The sequence below is a fragment of the Cheilinus undulatus genome, linkage group 7 (genome assembly GCF_018320785.1).
Source record: "Cheilinus undulatus linkage group 7, ASM1832078v1, whole genome shotgun sequence".
Taxonomy (NCBI): Eukaryota; Metazoa; Chordata; class Actinopteri; order Labriformes; family Labridae; genus Cheilinus; species Cheilinus undulatus.
Window position 1 is genome coordinate 581,101 of NC_054871.1, and position 16,538 is coordinate 597,638.

Below are 16,538 nucleotides of genomic sequence, written 5' to 3' on the forward strand. Positions count from 1 at the left end.
AATGCAGCGTATACAGAACAAGCAGACAAAGAGAAACCTGCAGCAGAGCTTCACTGAGCTGCTTCTCCTTGGTCCATAACCTCTGACCTCAAGAATGACAGAGACACAGCGGCCTCCACCCTTTCTGCTCCGCCCCTCTCAGCAGGGGGTCAGCCCGTGTCTCTGAGGATCTCAGAGCCTCTACCAGTCTTCACCATAAAACCCTGAGTCATCCTCGGTCTGATCCTGGCAGAGAGTCAGACCTACAGACAGGATCCATACGGAGCTGGATCCACTCACTGTGAGTCTGCAAACATCCAAACCAGCTGACTGGATCCAACACCGACCAAAACCAGGTCTGAGATTTACGGTCTCCTTTCCTTTCCAGCTAAAATCAGAGAAGCACGTAGGAAAAGTCCTCTTACCAGTCCGGTGAGTGACGGTGCAGACTGTCCCAGCGTCTGGCTCCTCATTCTGACCAGGTTGTTTGCGTCTCCCCCTCCCGCAGACGTCCCTGCGGTGGCCCCGGGCCCTCCGAGGCCTCCGGAGGGTCCCTGCCAGGCCAGCTGACTGACGCCGGCGTGCAGGCTGCTGGACAGAGGCAGCAGCTGTTTACCTGTGAGGACAGGTGCGTGACAGAGTGAGGGATCTGCTTTCTGCAGTGACCCAGCTCTAACTGTCACTAGAGGAAGACACGGCCAACTGAGCTGACGGACGATGATTTCTGGCCATGAGCTGGGCGTGTCCTCTAACATGCTCCTCCAGCTGTTTTTCATTAGTACCACTTACTTTTCTAGCCTTCTGCTGACCTGCCCCTACTCTTTTAGATGTGTTGTTACCATCAAAGTCAAAGCAATCTGATATTTAATGAATGTTAAAATGTCTCAGTTTAACTCTGGTCTGTTGTTTCTATTCTGCTGAGAATCAGACAGCTGTTTATGAGATGAGACATCACTGACTTCTTATATTTATATTTCACACAGAATCACAACTTTATTTACTGCGTATTAAAATGAATGACACAATAAGGAGCAGGACTAGAAGGTGAATATGCATAACACTGGTTGTGGCTATATTTATTATGATTATTATTATTTAATATCATTATTAGATATTATTATTTTCATTATTATTATTATTAATGTCATCATACTATTACTCTATTATTATTGTTATTATTACTTTTATTATTATTGATTTTTTGCTATTATTGTATCATTATTATGTCTTCTAAACCTCCGTGTTCCTCCTGGATCAGACAGTCAGACCTGACTGAGTTCTTTCTGACTGCCAGCATCTCTGGATGAGGCTCAAACACATGAATCCTCCTCTGTCTTTACTGAAGCGAGGAAACAAAGAAAGAACGAACACAAAACTCAGAGCTGCTGATTCACATGGGATTAAAAAGACTGGAGCTCTGATAATCTGTGGGTAAATTTTCACTTTTCAGATTACGGACGTAGCAGATTGGAGGCAGATTAAGAGCACAAGTGGTCACGAGTCAGCGGATGACCTGAGCTAACTCTGCTGCTGTTAGGACGGGTTATCTGGTTATTTTCATTAAAGTCCTAATTTAGATATTCTGGCCGAGCCTTTTTCACATCAGTGATGATTGAACCATCCATGATGATGTTAACTGCACCATGGAGTAAGTCTGTGTTAAAACCACAATGACAGCATCTACAGCTGTACTGGTCCTGTTAAACCTCTACTGGTCCTGTTAAACCTGTACTGGTTCTGTTAAACCTGTACTGGTTCTGCTAAACCTCTTTGACACCAGCAGGGTAAAACTATGTTAGCCACCTAAACAGTGACCTGGCATCTCAGTGAGGTGTGTTTGATTTCAGACTGTCAGCCAAAGGCAGAGAAAGCATCCTCGTGTTTTCTTTACCTGTCATAGCCAGGCTGCTACGCCGCGCCCAGCTCTCGTCCTGACTCAGCTGTCGGTGCAGTTTGGATTTGGTGGCAGAGGTCGCAGCCGGCGACAGGTCAGGGTTACTCAGCTTCCTAAAGAGGAGAGGAGGCGGAGCCGCAAACTCCTTCTGTGAGAAGAGGATGGAGAGAGAGAGAGAGAGGGAGAGAGAGAGAAGGAGGGAGGGGAGGGAGAGAGAGAGAAAGGGAGGGGAGGGAGGGGGAGAGAGAGAGAGAGAGGGAGAGAGGGGGAATTAGAAGAGTTCATGAGGATCACACATGATCCCTCATCTTTGTCTTACAGGTACACTCATGCCCAGGTCTTTGTCTTACAGGTACACTCATACCCAGGTCTTTGTCTTACAGGTAAACTCATACCCAGGTCGTTGTCTTACAGGTACACTCATGCCCAGGTCGTTGTCTTACAGGTACACTCATGCCCAGGTCGTTGTCTTACAGGTACACTCATACCCAGGTCGTTGTCTTACAGGTAAACTCATACCCAGGTCGTTGTCTGACAGGTAAGCTCATACCCAGGTCGTTGTCTGACAGGTAAGCTCATACCCAGGTCGTTGTCTGACAGGTAAGCTCATACCCAGGTCTTTGTCTGACAGGTAAACTCATACCCAGGTCTTTTTCTGACAGGTTAACTCATACCCAGGTCTTTGTCTGACAGGTAAACTCACCCAGAAAACTGCCAAAGGGTACGGTGGTAAAAAAGGACCAAAATTGCCTCATGTGTGGTCAGCCTTAGCTTCTTTTACCCACTGGTTGGTTTTTTGCTGCTTGTCTCATCAGGTCTGATGTTTCATTTGCTGAATAATCAAACGTGACGCTCCGTGCTGCTTCTGTTTCCAATTACAGATACTTTCACTCTGCATTAGCGAGTGTAGATCATGATAGGGGTGTATTTCTCCCTAAATCTAGTTCCCGTGGACAGAGCTGCAGCTGATGGTTGATGAGCAGCTGCTCTGACGTGGACCGACGCCGTTAGCCCATTAGCTTCACCGTTTATCCCTGGTGTCCTGCTGCTGCTACTCGTTTACAGCGAGGCCAGCTCACAGAACGGATGTTTGTTTGTGTCCATAGCCAACAGGCTGAAGGGTAACCGAGGATTCACTAAAGCTCTATCACATGTGCGACCATCTGGGGGCGTGTGCTAACGTGAGCCGTCCAGATGTTTCTGGAAAAGGCTCATCAAACAGGCTCCATCCAACAGAGAGTGGCGAGGAGGGAATGGTTTCCAAAAAGGTCTGAAAGGAAATCCCACGCAGACCTTCAGCAGGAGTGCTAGGGCTGGGAAACGAACAGCGCGGAATACTTTGTATCAGCAAATTACATCACTTTTGCCCTGACAGAGGCGGGGTCTAACAGAAGTGGTCTGCAGGAGGGGGCATCTGAGATCTGCAGTCTGCAGCCAGAACCCTTTAAAGATCCTGTCTGACACAGCTTTTTATGTTGCTTCATTATCAAACTTGGTTAAATCTGGTCTGAGTTTTACTGAAACCTGTCTGTGCTTCATCCTGATGTTGTGACAACCACTAACGACACAGCTGATCATTTCTAACACCAGTCAGCCAAAAGACATCCAGGTCTGATTTCAGGGCTGTGTTGCCCACCCCTACTATGCCCTCTGTTATTTTCCTGAGCTTTCTTCAGGACCTCAGTGAAGTCCAGGACAACTTCTGCTCAGTCCACCCATCCACTGTATAATAAATCTGGCTCTGCTCGCCATGCAGCTGCTTGCTGACTCAGCAATCATCTCTATCAGTGCTAGTCGACGTGTGGCTCCTTTAGGTTATTAATTTCAAATATTATTCCCCCAGCAAAGCTTAAAAAAAGGGGAAACTTTTTGCCTTTTTCACCAGTTCTTGCCACATTTCACTCAAGCTATCCTTTGCCATTAAAAACCCCTTTCTCCTAATTTTTTTTTTTTTTTTGGTCATTTTGCAACTTTTTTTGACACTTTTCCCTTTGTTGCCATTTTTCGTCCAAATAAGCCACCTCTTGCCATTAAATACTATTTGTTTCCATTTTACCCAAATTTTTGCCTCTTCTTTTGCCACGTTTTTGCCCATTTAAGCTCCGTTTTGCCATTAGATACCACTTGTTTTCTATTTTTTTCCCATTTTTGCCACTTTTCACTCATTTTTTGCCATGTTTTTGCCAATTTTGGACCATTTTTTTGCCACCTGTAACTCGTTTTTGTCACTTCTCCCCATTTTCGCCCCTTTTCACCCATTTTTGCTGCATTTTGACCATTTTAGCCTCCTTTAACTTATTTTAATTGCTATTTCAAGCTGTTTTTGCCACTTTTCACCGCTTAGATTGTGGCTCTTGCAAAGGTATTTTTCAACAGTTTGGCTCTTTGGTTGAGTAACACTGATCTATGACACAGAGACACTATCAGTCCACTAAGTGGCTCTTCTGCTAACTGTTAAAAGCAGGTGTGTGTTCAGACATAGCCATGGCGGTGTCAGCTCGCGGTTAGCAATGTGTTTTATGGCTATATTTTGGCTCTGGGCCCGCCCCCTCACAGCCGCCATGCTCTGACAGTCAGATCTGTTTATCCTCAGGATGGCTTTCACTTTGGAGGGAAATATACATTACTGTGATATTAGCAAATAAAAACGACATTAAATCAATCTACCACCTACTTCTCCATGAGGTGTACCATTACTGCTCAGAGACATTTCCTGGTGAGTTCAGAAAAACGAGTCTGTGGAGGAAACCTTCCTTCATTAACGCTGTAGGTAACTGTTTTATAATAATCGTTGGGTCCCTGAGCTTCATCAGCTGTAAAGGTCTAAACATTGTATTAAATACTGGACAGAGCAGCGGTTAGGTTAATGAAACGTCTCTATCATCATCAGAACACAGATGGAACAGCCTCTCCCTTATGTCGACTCTATTTTGGTGGCAACTTTAGAAACGTGGGTGGAACTGGAGTGAGGGAAACCCTCGTTCCTCAACAGTTCCAAACACTTTTCTAAAGCTGCCAACCATGGACTACTATTGGCCAAAAAATTAAATAGAGAAGACCCCAACATCCCCAGCTTCACCAACATTCCTTCTTCTGCCTCTGATGCTGATGTCATCTGTTAAGTTTCCAGAACATTCCAACTACTGCATTTAGTGATGATGTCATCCTTTAAAGCTTATAAAACATTCCATCCTCTGCCTTTGAAGATGATGTCATCCTTTAAAGCTTATAAAACATTCCACCCTCTGCCTTTGAAGATGATGTCATCCTTTAAAGCTTATAAAACCATTCCATCCTCTGCCTTTGAAGATGATGTCATCCTTTAAAGCTTATAAAACCATTCCACCCTCTACCTTTGAAGATGATGTCATCCTTTAAAGCTTATAAAACCATTCCACCCTCTACCTTTGAAGATGATGTCATCCTTTAAAGCTTATAAAACCATTCCACCCTCTACCTTTGAAGATGATGTCATCCTTTAAAGCTTATAAAACATTCCATCCTCTGCCTTTGAAGATGATGTCATCCTTTAAAGCTTATAAAACATTCCATTCTCTGCCTTTGAAGGCAGTTTTATCCTTCAGTGCTTAAAAAACATTCTAGCCTTGCCTTTGATGATGTCATCTTTTAAAGCTTCTAAATCATCCCATCCTTGCCTCTAAAGGTGATGATATTTCAGTTCATCCTTGACTCTGAATGGACATGAGTGTAAAGATATTGTTGCTGTTATTTGTGACTGTGATATGGAAGCGCAGTAATCACAGACTCCTAACAATAACTCCTATCTCACCAGTATTACTAACCATGGGAGGATTTTACCACCACTATGGTTAAACCAGCAGCTGTTCCATCCCTGGTTGAGGCTGTAATGCTGGTCTTCATGTCTCTCAGGGAGAGGAGAACTGGTTGGTCTCTGCAGCCCAATAACCAGACCAGAATAACCAGAATCCACAGCCACGTCTCTGTTGAACCAGCAGACCTGATCTTCTTCTACACCATGAAACTGAGACTTTAAACACTGACCACAGCTCAGAATGTGTTTGTTTTACTGAAACCTTCACACACTTGGTTTTACTAGACTGTCCACACACACAGAAGCTATAAAAATGAAGACCTTAGAGCAGGGTTGTCAAACTCAACCACAGCGTCAGAAGTCAGAATATTAGTTAAAAAGGTCAGAACAGTAAATCAAAAGTTAAAAAAATGTTTCAAAAGTCAAATACATGAGATAGAAAGTAAAAATATGAGATAAAATACAAAATCAAGAGTTTGAAAGGTCAAAATATGAGAAAAATTCCAAATTGTGAGTTTAAAAAGTCAAAATATGGGATTAAAAGTCAAAGTTAAGAGTTTAAAGGGGCAAAATATGAGACTAAATTTGAAATCATGATCTTGAAATTTAAAACTGGACGCTAAAAGTTCACAATATGAGATAAAAAGTCAAAATATGATATGATCCTGCGGGCCGGGTGAAACTGCACCACAGGCCGGATTTGGCCCCCGGGCCTTGAGTTTGACACCCCTGCCTTAGAGGGACACAGAGAAGTAAACTCAGCTCAGAATCCCCACGTACTTCCTAACATTTAAACATGGACCTGGACTACCGAGGACAGGAGACTGGAACATGAATCAGGGAGTCACTGGTCCAGACGTCCAGCTCTGCTGGTCTTAGAATCATCAGATGAACCATCAGACACGCCTGTGCGTCTGACAGAAGCAGCTCAGAGATGACATGGGTGTGCAACATCTAGCACAGACCTCCTCATTTATCTGAGCCCAGCAGGGACTGCAGCTCTGCTTCTCTGATCCAGAACATTTAGATCTTTAACCCTGAGCCCAGCCAGCCTGCCTCCTGAGGACTCATGACCATTAAACATTTGGTATAATGATCAGAAAACAGAGAGGCAAACAAACAAGACTGTGGACAGAACTTTTCCAGGAACTACACATCCCATAATCCATTGCAATTCCATCCCATAATCTGTTACAGGCCCTCAACAGCCAAAGTTCTTGGGTTTAGAGAACATCTCCATGGTAACAAAAGGCTCCACCAATCAGAGACAGCGCTCTGACACTCTAGGATTGTGGGTAGTGTAGTTTCTCCACTATAGAGAAAATGAGCTGGATATTTTACTTTATTAAATGCCAGAGTATTTCCTCTGTTGTTCATTGGTCCACACAGTGAAACTGAACCTGTACCATGAGACTTTTAGCCTGGTAGGAGCAGAGACGGAGGGGTTAAATGTGGAGCTCTCCCAGCTCAGGTCTCCCTGAGATCTATGGTCTGATGAGCTAATGCTTCAGTTCATTATCTGTTAATTGGCTGTGCACTAAGCCCTGCCTTTTATACTTCTGTCTCCCTGACTGATCAGGCGTTCATTGTGGCACAGCCTCAGACAGCAACCTGATCAGCTGTATTACAGATATTTTCCCAAGTCCTGAACATTTTCAGGAGAGCGGCACAGGTGAGACGGGCTCTGTTTGAGTGAAAATCATGGCAGCTTTGAAAACACTACGACCGAAGCTTCAGATGACAGGAAACAAGCACGTCATTATGGATTTTATGACAAAAGGAAGTGGAAAAAAAGCAGGAGACTAAAATAATGCAGCTGCTTCTCTCAGACAATGATTCTCTGTCAGATCAACCCAACAAGAGCTCAGCTGGGAATTAAACAAGTGCAGTTTTTGATCCATGTTTTCCTCTGGAGCATTGACAGATCAGCACATTACTGCATGTCTCCTAAAGAGGGAACATCATGTTCTAATCCACCGTTATGTATGTTTCCTAACAGAGGAGGAAGTAAAACCAGGATTTCGTCATCTCCTTCTCCTCCAGCTTCCCCCTGGACTCGTGTTCCTGCTGAACCACATTTGGGCCCACATTTGTCTTTTGTCACACCCTGCAGAACGGCGCTGCACTTTAAAGTTCCACGCACATGCTCAATCGATCACATCTGTCACCTCACGGGGCTGAAATGAAGCTCCGAGCTCAGCCCAGCACTCGAAAAAACACACCAAGAAGAAGAACACTAGGATTAGCAGTAAAAGGGTGCAGACTTCATGACTGGTGCATTCTGGGAGGTTAAATAAGTTCGGGCTGACAGGCCATGAACGGCGTTTCAGCAAAACCTCGTGTTTTACTGCAGCTCAAGCCCACACAGCAAAAAAAAAAAAAAAAAAAAAAAAGCTCAATCAATCTTGTGTATTGTTTTTCTGGCAGCGAGAGCAGCGGAGCGATCCAAGGCGTGATTTAAAAACTCTCTTGGCTGAGCAGCCTGTTGACTGCTGATGGCCTCCTATTGGATTCTGATGCAGTGGATGCAGAGGGAGATGGATGGGAGGGCATTACAGCAAAGAGCACCATGTGGAGGGACGGATGACACGCAGACCCTGTGGTTTCATGTTTATGTTTGCCGGTTTGGGAGGGAACAGGCCAAGCGCTCGTTTTTCACCCATCATCTGTGAGCGGGACTGAAGGCCGACCACCAGCGAAGAGTTCCAGCACCGACTGGACATCTAGACTGACCACATTTCAACAATTAGCTCTGCTTTTGGCATCTTTGGCTCAGTGGAAAATCTCCTGAGCTCCTGCTGCAGAAAGAAGACCATTACCCTGTAAACATGTCTAAATATGTCAGTGTTTGACGACAGAAATCCTGACGAAACTCAAAGCTCCAAGACTCTGACTGGAAATAAAAATGCCACACTTCAGGAAATTTTCCATGGAATCAGTAAATATTTAAAACCATGAGTCCAAGCAAGAGAAACCACAATATTTTGGAGCAATTTAATGATTTAGATAAAAAATGTGACAATCATAGCCAGCCAAGTGTTGACAGAAGGCCAGAACCATTGATGTCACTATCAGTGGAGCCTGATGGCAAATAAAACTCTCGCAGAAGTCCCAACATTCCCACCAAGGAAGCTTTGATAGGCAGTAAAGGACGAATGGTCTAGAAACTTTAAAGGATGACATCATCTCAAAGGCAAGGCTAGAATGTTTCATAAACTTTAAAGGATGACATCATCTTCAAAGGCAAGGCTAGAATGTTTCATAAACTTTAAAGGATGACATCATCTTCAAAGGCAAGGCTAGAATGTTTCATTAACTTTAAAGGATGACATCATCTTCAAAGGCAAAGGCAGAAGGTTTATAATCATAAAAGGATGACATCATCTTCAAAGGCAAAGGCAGAAGGTTTATAATCATAAAAGGATGACATCATCTTCAAAGGCAAGGACTGAATGTTTATAATCATAAAAGGATGACATCATCTTCAAAGGCAAGGCTAGAATGTTTCATGAACTTTAAAGGATGACATCATCTTTAAAGGCAAGGCTTGAATGTTTCATAAACTTTAAAGGATGACATCATCTCAAAGGTTAGGCTAGAATGTTTCATAAACTTTAAAGGATGACATCATCTTCAAAGGCAAGGCTAGAATGTTTCATAAACTTTAAAGGATGACATCATCTTCAAAGGCAAGGCTAGAATGTTTCATAAACTTTCAAGGATGACATCATCTTCAAAGGCAAGGCTAGAATGTTTTATAAAATTCAAAGGATGACATCATCTTCAAAGACATGTTTGAATGTTTTATAAAATTCAAAGGATGACATCATCTTCAAAGAGAAGGTTAGAATGTTTCATAAATTTTAAAGGATGACATCATCTTCAAAGAAAATGTTAGAATGTTTTATAAACTTTAAAGGATGACATCATCTTCAAAGAGAATGTTAGAATGTTTTATAAACTTTAAAGGATGACATCATCTTCAAAGAGAATGTTAGAATGTTTTATAAACTTTAAAGGATGACATCATCTTCAAAGAAAATGTTAGAATGTTTTATAAACTTTAAAGGATGACATCATCTTCAAAGAGAAGGTTACAATGTTTCATAAATTTTAAAGGATGACATCATCTTCAAAGACATGTTTGAATGTTTTATAAAATTCAAAGGATGACATCATCTTCAAAGAGAAGGTTAGAATGTTTCATAAATTTTAAAGGATGACATCATCTTCAAAGGCAAGGCTAGAATGTTTCATGAACTTTAACGAATGACATCATCTTCAAAGGCAAGGCTTGAATGTTTCATGAACTTTAAAGGATGACATCATCTTCAAAGGCAAGGCTAGAATATTTCATGAACTTTAAAGGATGACATCATCTTTAAAGGCAAGGCTAGAATGTTTCATAAACTTTATAGCATGACATCATCTTCAAAGGCAAGGCTAGAATGTTTTATAAACTTTAAAGGATGACATCATCTTCAAAGGTAAGGCTAGAATGTTTCATAAACTTTAAAGGATGACATCATCTCAAAGGTAAGGCTAGAATGTTTCATAAACTTTAAAGGAGGACATCATCTTCAAAGGCAAGGCTAGAATGTTTCATAAACTCTAAAGGATGACATCATCTTCAAGGGCAAGGCTAGAATGTTTCATAAACTTTAAAGGATGACATCATCTTCAAAGGCAAGGCTAGAATGTTTCATAAACTTTAAAGGATGACATCATCTTCAAAGGCAAGGCTAGAATGTTTCATAAACTTTAAAGGATGACATCATCTTCAAAGGCAAGGCTAGAATGTTTCATAAACTTTAAAGGATGACATCATCTTCAAAAGCAAGGCTAGAATGTTTCATAAACTTTCAAGGATGACATCATCTCAAAGGTTAGGCTAGAATGTTTCATAAACTTTAAAGGAGGACATCATCTTCAAAGGCAAGGCTAGAATGTTTCATAAACTCTAAAGGATGACATCATCTTCAAGGGCAAGGCTACAATGTTTCATCAACTTTAAAGGATGACATCATCTTCAAAGAGAAGGTTAGAATGTTTCATCAACTTTAAAGGATGACATCATCTTCAAAGAGAAGGTTAGAATGTTTCATCAACTTTAAAGGATGACATCATCTTCAAAGAGAAGGTTAGAATGTTTCATCAACTTTAAAGGATGACATCATCTTCAAAGAGAAGGTTAGAATGTTTCATCAACTTTAAAGGATGACATCATCTTCAAAGAGAAGGTTAGAATGTTTCATCAACTTTAAAGGATGACATCATCTTCAAAGAGAAGGTTAGAATGTTTCATCAACTTTAAAGGATGACATCATCTTCAAAGAGAAGGTTAGAATGTTTCATCAACTTTAAAGGATGACATCATCTCAAAGGTTAGGCTAGAATGTTTCATAAACTTTAAAGGATGACATCATCTTCAAGGGCAAGGCTACAATGTTTCATAAACTTTAAAGGATGACATCATCTTCAAAGGCAAGGCTAGAATGTTTCATAAACTTTCAAGGATGACATCATCTTCAAAGGCAAGGCTAAAATGTTTCATAAACTTTAAAGGATGACATCATCTTCATATTGTAAAAGTCTATCGAAGACTTTTTAAAGATAAGATCCTCAAAGACAGAAGGATAGAATATTCATGAAGGGGCTGGCTGTTTCACTCCAAAGTTTCCCCCAGAGGACAGCCAGCAGAGATGGAAATGACCGTTTAAGATGAGTTAGGAGGGGGTTCCAGGTTTGCTGCTCACAGAGGAGCTGTTTCTAGGAGCTGGCTCCTTTATTGAACGGCAGGAGCCTTCTTGGGCCTAAAATGAGGCTTCCTTATTTCTGTTTTTTTTTTTTTTTTATTTTGTTACTGTAGAAACATGAAAAAGTCAAAGTGATACCAAATGAAGTTATTTGGGAGCTTGTAGATCAGCTCAAATGCTACACAAATTCAAGTCAATTTGACATGTAAATAAAACACAATTGTTATTTAAATCTAACCAAAAAGGCACAAGTTCCTAACTGGGTGTTTTTTGTTGGGACTAAAAAAGTTCAAACGTTTGACATCACATGCATAAAAACCTACTTAGGGAAGCGAAAGGCCCTCTGAGAAAAGGAGAGACACAAGTCTGAACCTGATCCATGCAGAGACCGTGTTGGTGTGTCGGTGTTGAAGGTGAGCAGGTTAACAGCCCTTCTCCGGTTGCACTGAGCCGGTTACATCATGAGATTTACCTCATGTGTGTTTGAGCAGGATTACATTGCATCATATGTGCTTCCTGTCTGTGAGCAGTGCTGTGTCAGTGAAGTGTGTGTTTCTGTGTGGATGTATGGACGTAATCGGAGCTGCTGCATGTGCTGATGTGTTCCAGCTGTTTTTGGAGGTAAAAGAGGAGGGAGGAGAAAAATGTGAGGAAAGGGAGCAGAAAAGTAGTCTGACAGATGGATGTGAAGACCCAGGGAGGAGGCTAACATGCTGTAGAAAAACTGTCCGTCCACATGCAAAGAAAAAACCCAAATCCACTCCACAGATACAGCAGTAACGTGATTTAATGAGCTTAAAGTCTCCATGCTGTTAAACTGCTTCATGCCCTGACATGAAAAAGAGCTGTGAGGAATGTTATTGTGACTTTTTCTGTTTCCATAAAACAAACCACAGGTCAGAATCACTACTGTGTAAAGAAAACTACACTCTTGGCTGCGAGAAAAGCAAACGCAATGCCAACATGTCTCCTCCAATAACAGCACGCCGTTCCTCTTGATGGCGCTTTAAGTGGACTAAATGTTCCAGCAAATTTCTTCATGTACATAAAAATGTTCCTACAGACACGCAGCTTCCTCTCCACGCTCCCTGCTCAACAGTAAAAATGTTCCAGCTTCATATGAACCATAGATTGAAGGTTTTCACCCTCTGGGTCTGGAACCAAAGCCTGAAAGCTGAATCCAGATCAGAATTAGATACATTTAAGTACAATACAGGATAGAAAAAAAGAACTATAATCCTGTTTCTTTTCAGTCAAACCGGATCAGTCAGCATCACACTGACTTTATGACTGCCAAATCTGGATTATCATCTGCTATAAACAGGACTAGATACAGCATAGTAAGTCCACAGGGGACGCCAAAATCAACACAAAGATATAGTTCCTCACTGCTGATCTGAATTAACTATTTCAGGATTAAATCAGGATAAAAATCATTCATCCCCGTGGATGGTTCCCCCTTTCATAAATCAATCATGGTCAATAGGGTGTGGCTTTTCTGCTAAAACCAAAATTCAATCTGGACTAGAGTTCACCAGAAGGACTGTGGGAGACTCCATGGTCAAGAGGAAGAAAGGTCTTTGGTCTGATGAGACCAGAATGGAGCTTTGAGACCATCAGACAAGACGCCAAACACTGACATCACCACAAACACACCATCCCCACTGTGGAGCACGCTGGTGGCAGCATCACGCTGTGGGGATGCTTCTCAGCAGCATCATGCTGTGGGGATGCTTCTCAGCAGCGTCATGCTGTGGGGAGGCTTCTTAATAGCATCATGCTGTGGGGAGGCTTCCCAGTAGCATCATGCTGTGGGGATGCTTCTCAGTAGCATCATGCTGTGGGGAGGCTTCTTAATAGCATCATGCTGTGGGGAGGCTTCTTAATAGCATCATGCTGTGGGGAGGCTTCCCAGTAGCATCATGCTGTGGGGATGCTTCTCAGCAGCGTCATGCTGTGGGGATGCTTCTCAGCAGCGTCATGCTGTGGGGATGCTTCTCAGCAGCGTCATGCTGTGGGGATGCTTCTCAGCAGCGTCATGCTGTGGGGATACTTCTCAGTAGCATCATGCTGTGGGGATGCTTCTCAGTAGCATCATGCTGTGGGGATGCTTCCCAGTAGCATCATGCTGTGGGGATGCTTCTCAGTAGCATCATGCTGTGGGGAGGCTTCTTAATAGCATCATGCTGTGGGGAGGCTTCTTAATAGCATCATGCTGTGGGGAGGCTTCTTAATAGCATCATGCTGTGGGGAGGCTTCTCAGCAGCTGGCCCTGGAAGGCTTGTAAAGGTAGAAGGTAGAATGAATGTGGTAAAATCTAGGAACATCCTGGAGGACAATCTTAGTGCTAAACATCCAAGAGAGTCTAAACTTGGTGGAATCGTCATGAAACCAGAGTTTTTCATTTAATTGGATGATCAGACAATACTGATACTGTATCCTTCATGATTGTGGACTGATTGAAAAGCTGGTTTGGTCATCCACAGAGTGAAATCCAAAAAAGGAAAATTCCATGATTAAGCTTTAATTTAGGAAACAGGATGAACAACACGCCTGGATTAGGATGTGGATATCTAAAGTCACAGCTTTCACTGTGTTGAAATTAAGGTCAAAATTTCACTGCTACACTCTGAAAAGACTGGACCCAGACCATAGTTTGTCTAACAGGAAGTACCCTGGCAACAGTGAAGGGGGCTCTCTGATTGGTGGATCAGAGGACCAAACAGAGAGCCAACAAAGCATCAAATTCAGGAAGTTCTGTTTCCATGCAGCTTTTCCAACATGCTGCTTTGTCATTCATAAAAATATCTCTGGTCTATGGAAACACGACTAACGAGGGCCAGTGTGCATCTGTCATTGAAAAGCTCCATCTTTGCTGCATGTTTACATGTTTATGACAGATGTGGCTGCTCTGCTGAGTGTCAGGTCTGAAGGTTTCGTCCAGGTTCCTGTCCTGCGAAGTTCATAATGAGCTGAAACGTTGTCTGCTCAGAAGGTCGTTACTGAGGGTCTGTCAGAAACATTAAAGACTGCATTATGGTTACCTAAAACAACATGGCTGAGGCGTAGAGAGACCCTGACTGAACAAATACAGAACTGGGATCCTTCTTCAGACCAGCACAGCTTATTTCATCTCTCTATTACTATCAAATCAGATTCACCAACAATCTTCCCTTTTTGTTGGCAACTTTTGGAAAAGTGGATCCTCACCAGTTCTACCTGCTTTTCCAAAAGTTGTCAACTATGGCAAAAATGGAGGGAGGGAAAAATATGAATGAGGAAAAATTCTATCCTTGCCTTTTATTATGTCATTCCATTTAGCTTAAAATGTTCCATCCTTGCCTTTGAAGATAATGTCATCTATTAAAGATGATATCATCCTTTGTAGCTTTAAAACATTCCGTTCCCTGCCTCTGAAGATGATGTCATCCTTTACAGCTTTTGAAACATTGCATTGTCCTTTGAAGATATCCCTCAAATATGATTTCATCCTTTTTTAATTTAAAGACATTCCATCCTTGCCTTTGAAGATGATGTCATATAATAAAAATGCTGTCATTTCTGTGGTTAATCCCATTGTTCACTTTGAAGATGATGTCATCGTTTGTAAGGTTAAAACGTTAAAACATTCTGTTAATACCACTACAAACTGCAGCTAAAGCAAGATAAATCTGCCGATTATAACACTGAGGCAGAACAGACCAAATGAAGACAACAGCAGATGAAACAGAGGATGAAGGATGTGCTCTGTGTCAATAAGGTCAGACTCAGCAGGTAACCTCCAGCCTGGCTCTTTTAAAGCCCCGCCCTCCCAGTGTGAGCTGACCTTCATTGGTCTGCACGAGCCCACCAGGGGGACCAGAGGTAAACAAACGAGCTCAGATAACACGCCGGTTGCTGTGGATCCCTTCATTAAAGAGGGAAAGGTTGGAATCGGCTGCAGCGTTAGCTACAGAGAGACTGAAACGAGGAGAGGGAATGAGGGAGGGAGGTTTCTTTGAAAATGTCACAGTTAAAATGTCACTCCTCCCTTCAAATCCTCATCCTCCTTTTTCTGCCTCCACTCAGTTAATTATCAGAGCCAGCATCTCTCATTCCAGTCTACTTTAGCTGCTTAAACAAACATTTGGAGACTTCAAGTATTTAGCCCTTTTTCCGAATAATTTAAATTCATGTTGTTCAGTCAACTTTTCCAAAAGGTGCCAACTATGTCCTACTGTTTGGTCAAAACGGTGGGAAAAAGCCCAAACATCGCCAGATTCACCAACATCCCATCCTCTGCCTATGAAGATGTCATAGGCAGAGTCAATGAAAGACTCTGTCCACTACCTCTGAAGACGACGCCATCCTTTGAAGCTTATGAAACATTCAATCCTTGCCTTTGATGATAATGTCATCCTTGTAAGCTTATGAAACTTTCCATCCTTGCCTTTGATGATAATGTCATCCTTGTTAGCTTATGAAACTTTCCATCCTTGCCTTTGATGATAATGTCATCCTTGTTAGCTTATGAAACTTTCCATCCTTGCCTTTGATGATAATGTCATCCTTGTTAGCTTATGAAACATTCCATCCTTGCCTTTGCTGATAGTGTCATCCTTGTTAGCTTATGAAACATTCCATCCTTGCCTTTGATGATAGTGTCATCCTTTTTAACTTATGAAACATTCCATCCTTGCCTTTCATGATAATGTCATCCTTGTTAGCTTATGAAACATTCCATCCTTGCCTTTGATGATAGTGTCATCCTTTTTAACTTATGAAACATTCCATCCTTGCCTTTCATGATAATGTCATCCTTGTTAGCTTATGAAACATTCCATCCTTGACTTTGATGATAATGTCATCCTTGTTAGCTTATGAAACATTCCATCCTTGCCTTTGATGATAATGTCATCCTTGTTAGCTTATGAAACATTCCATCCTTGCCTTTGATGATAATGTCATCCTTGTTAGCTTATGAAACATTCCATCCTTGCCTTTCATGATAATGTCATCCTTGTTAGCTTATGAAACATTCCATCCTTGCTTTTGATGATAATGTCATCCTTGTTAGCTTATGAAACATTCTATCCTTGCCTTTGATGATAATGTCATCCTTTTTAACTTATGAAAC

General features: G+C 41.9%; 1 protein-coding gene across 8 annotated transcripts in view; it reads right to left on the reverse strand.

Moving 5' to 3' along the window:
* Positions 1 to 16,538, reverse strand: part of mast2 (microtubule associated serine/threonine kinase 2) — a 257,578-nt gene that overhangs the window by 185,614 nt on the left and 55,426 nt on the right. For 7 of the 8 annotated variants that reach the window (XM_041790744.1, XM_041790739.1, XM_041790746.1 and 4 more), the window contains exons 2-3: positions 1,871 to 2,021; positions 405 to 595 (exon numbers count right to left, since the gene is read on the reverse strand). In XM_041790744.1, the coding sequence (XP_041646678.1) occupies positions 405 to 595; positions 1,871 to 2,021 (342 nt within the window). The remainder of the gene's footprint in view (positions 1 to 404; positions 596 to 1,870; positions 2,022 to 16,538) is intronic. The other variant, XM_041790740.1, reaches the window with a different exon arrangement.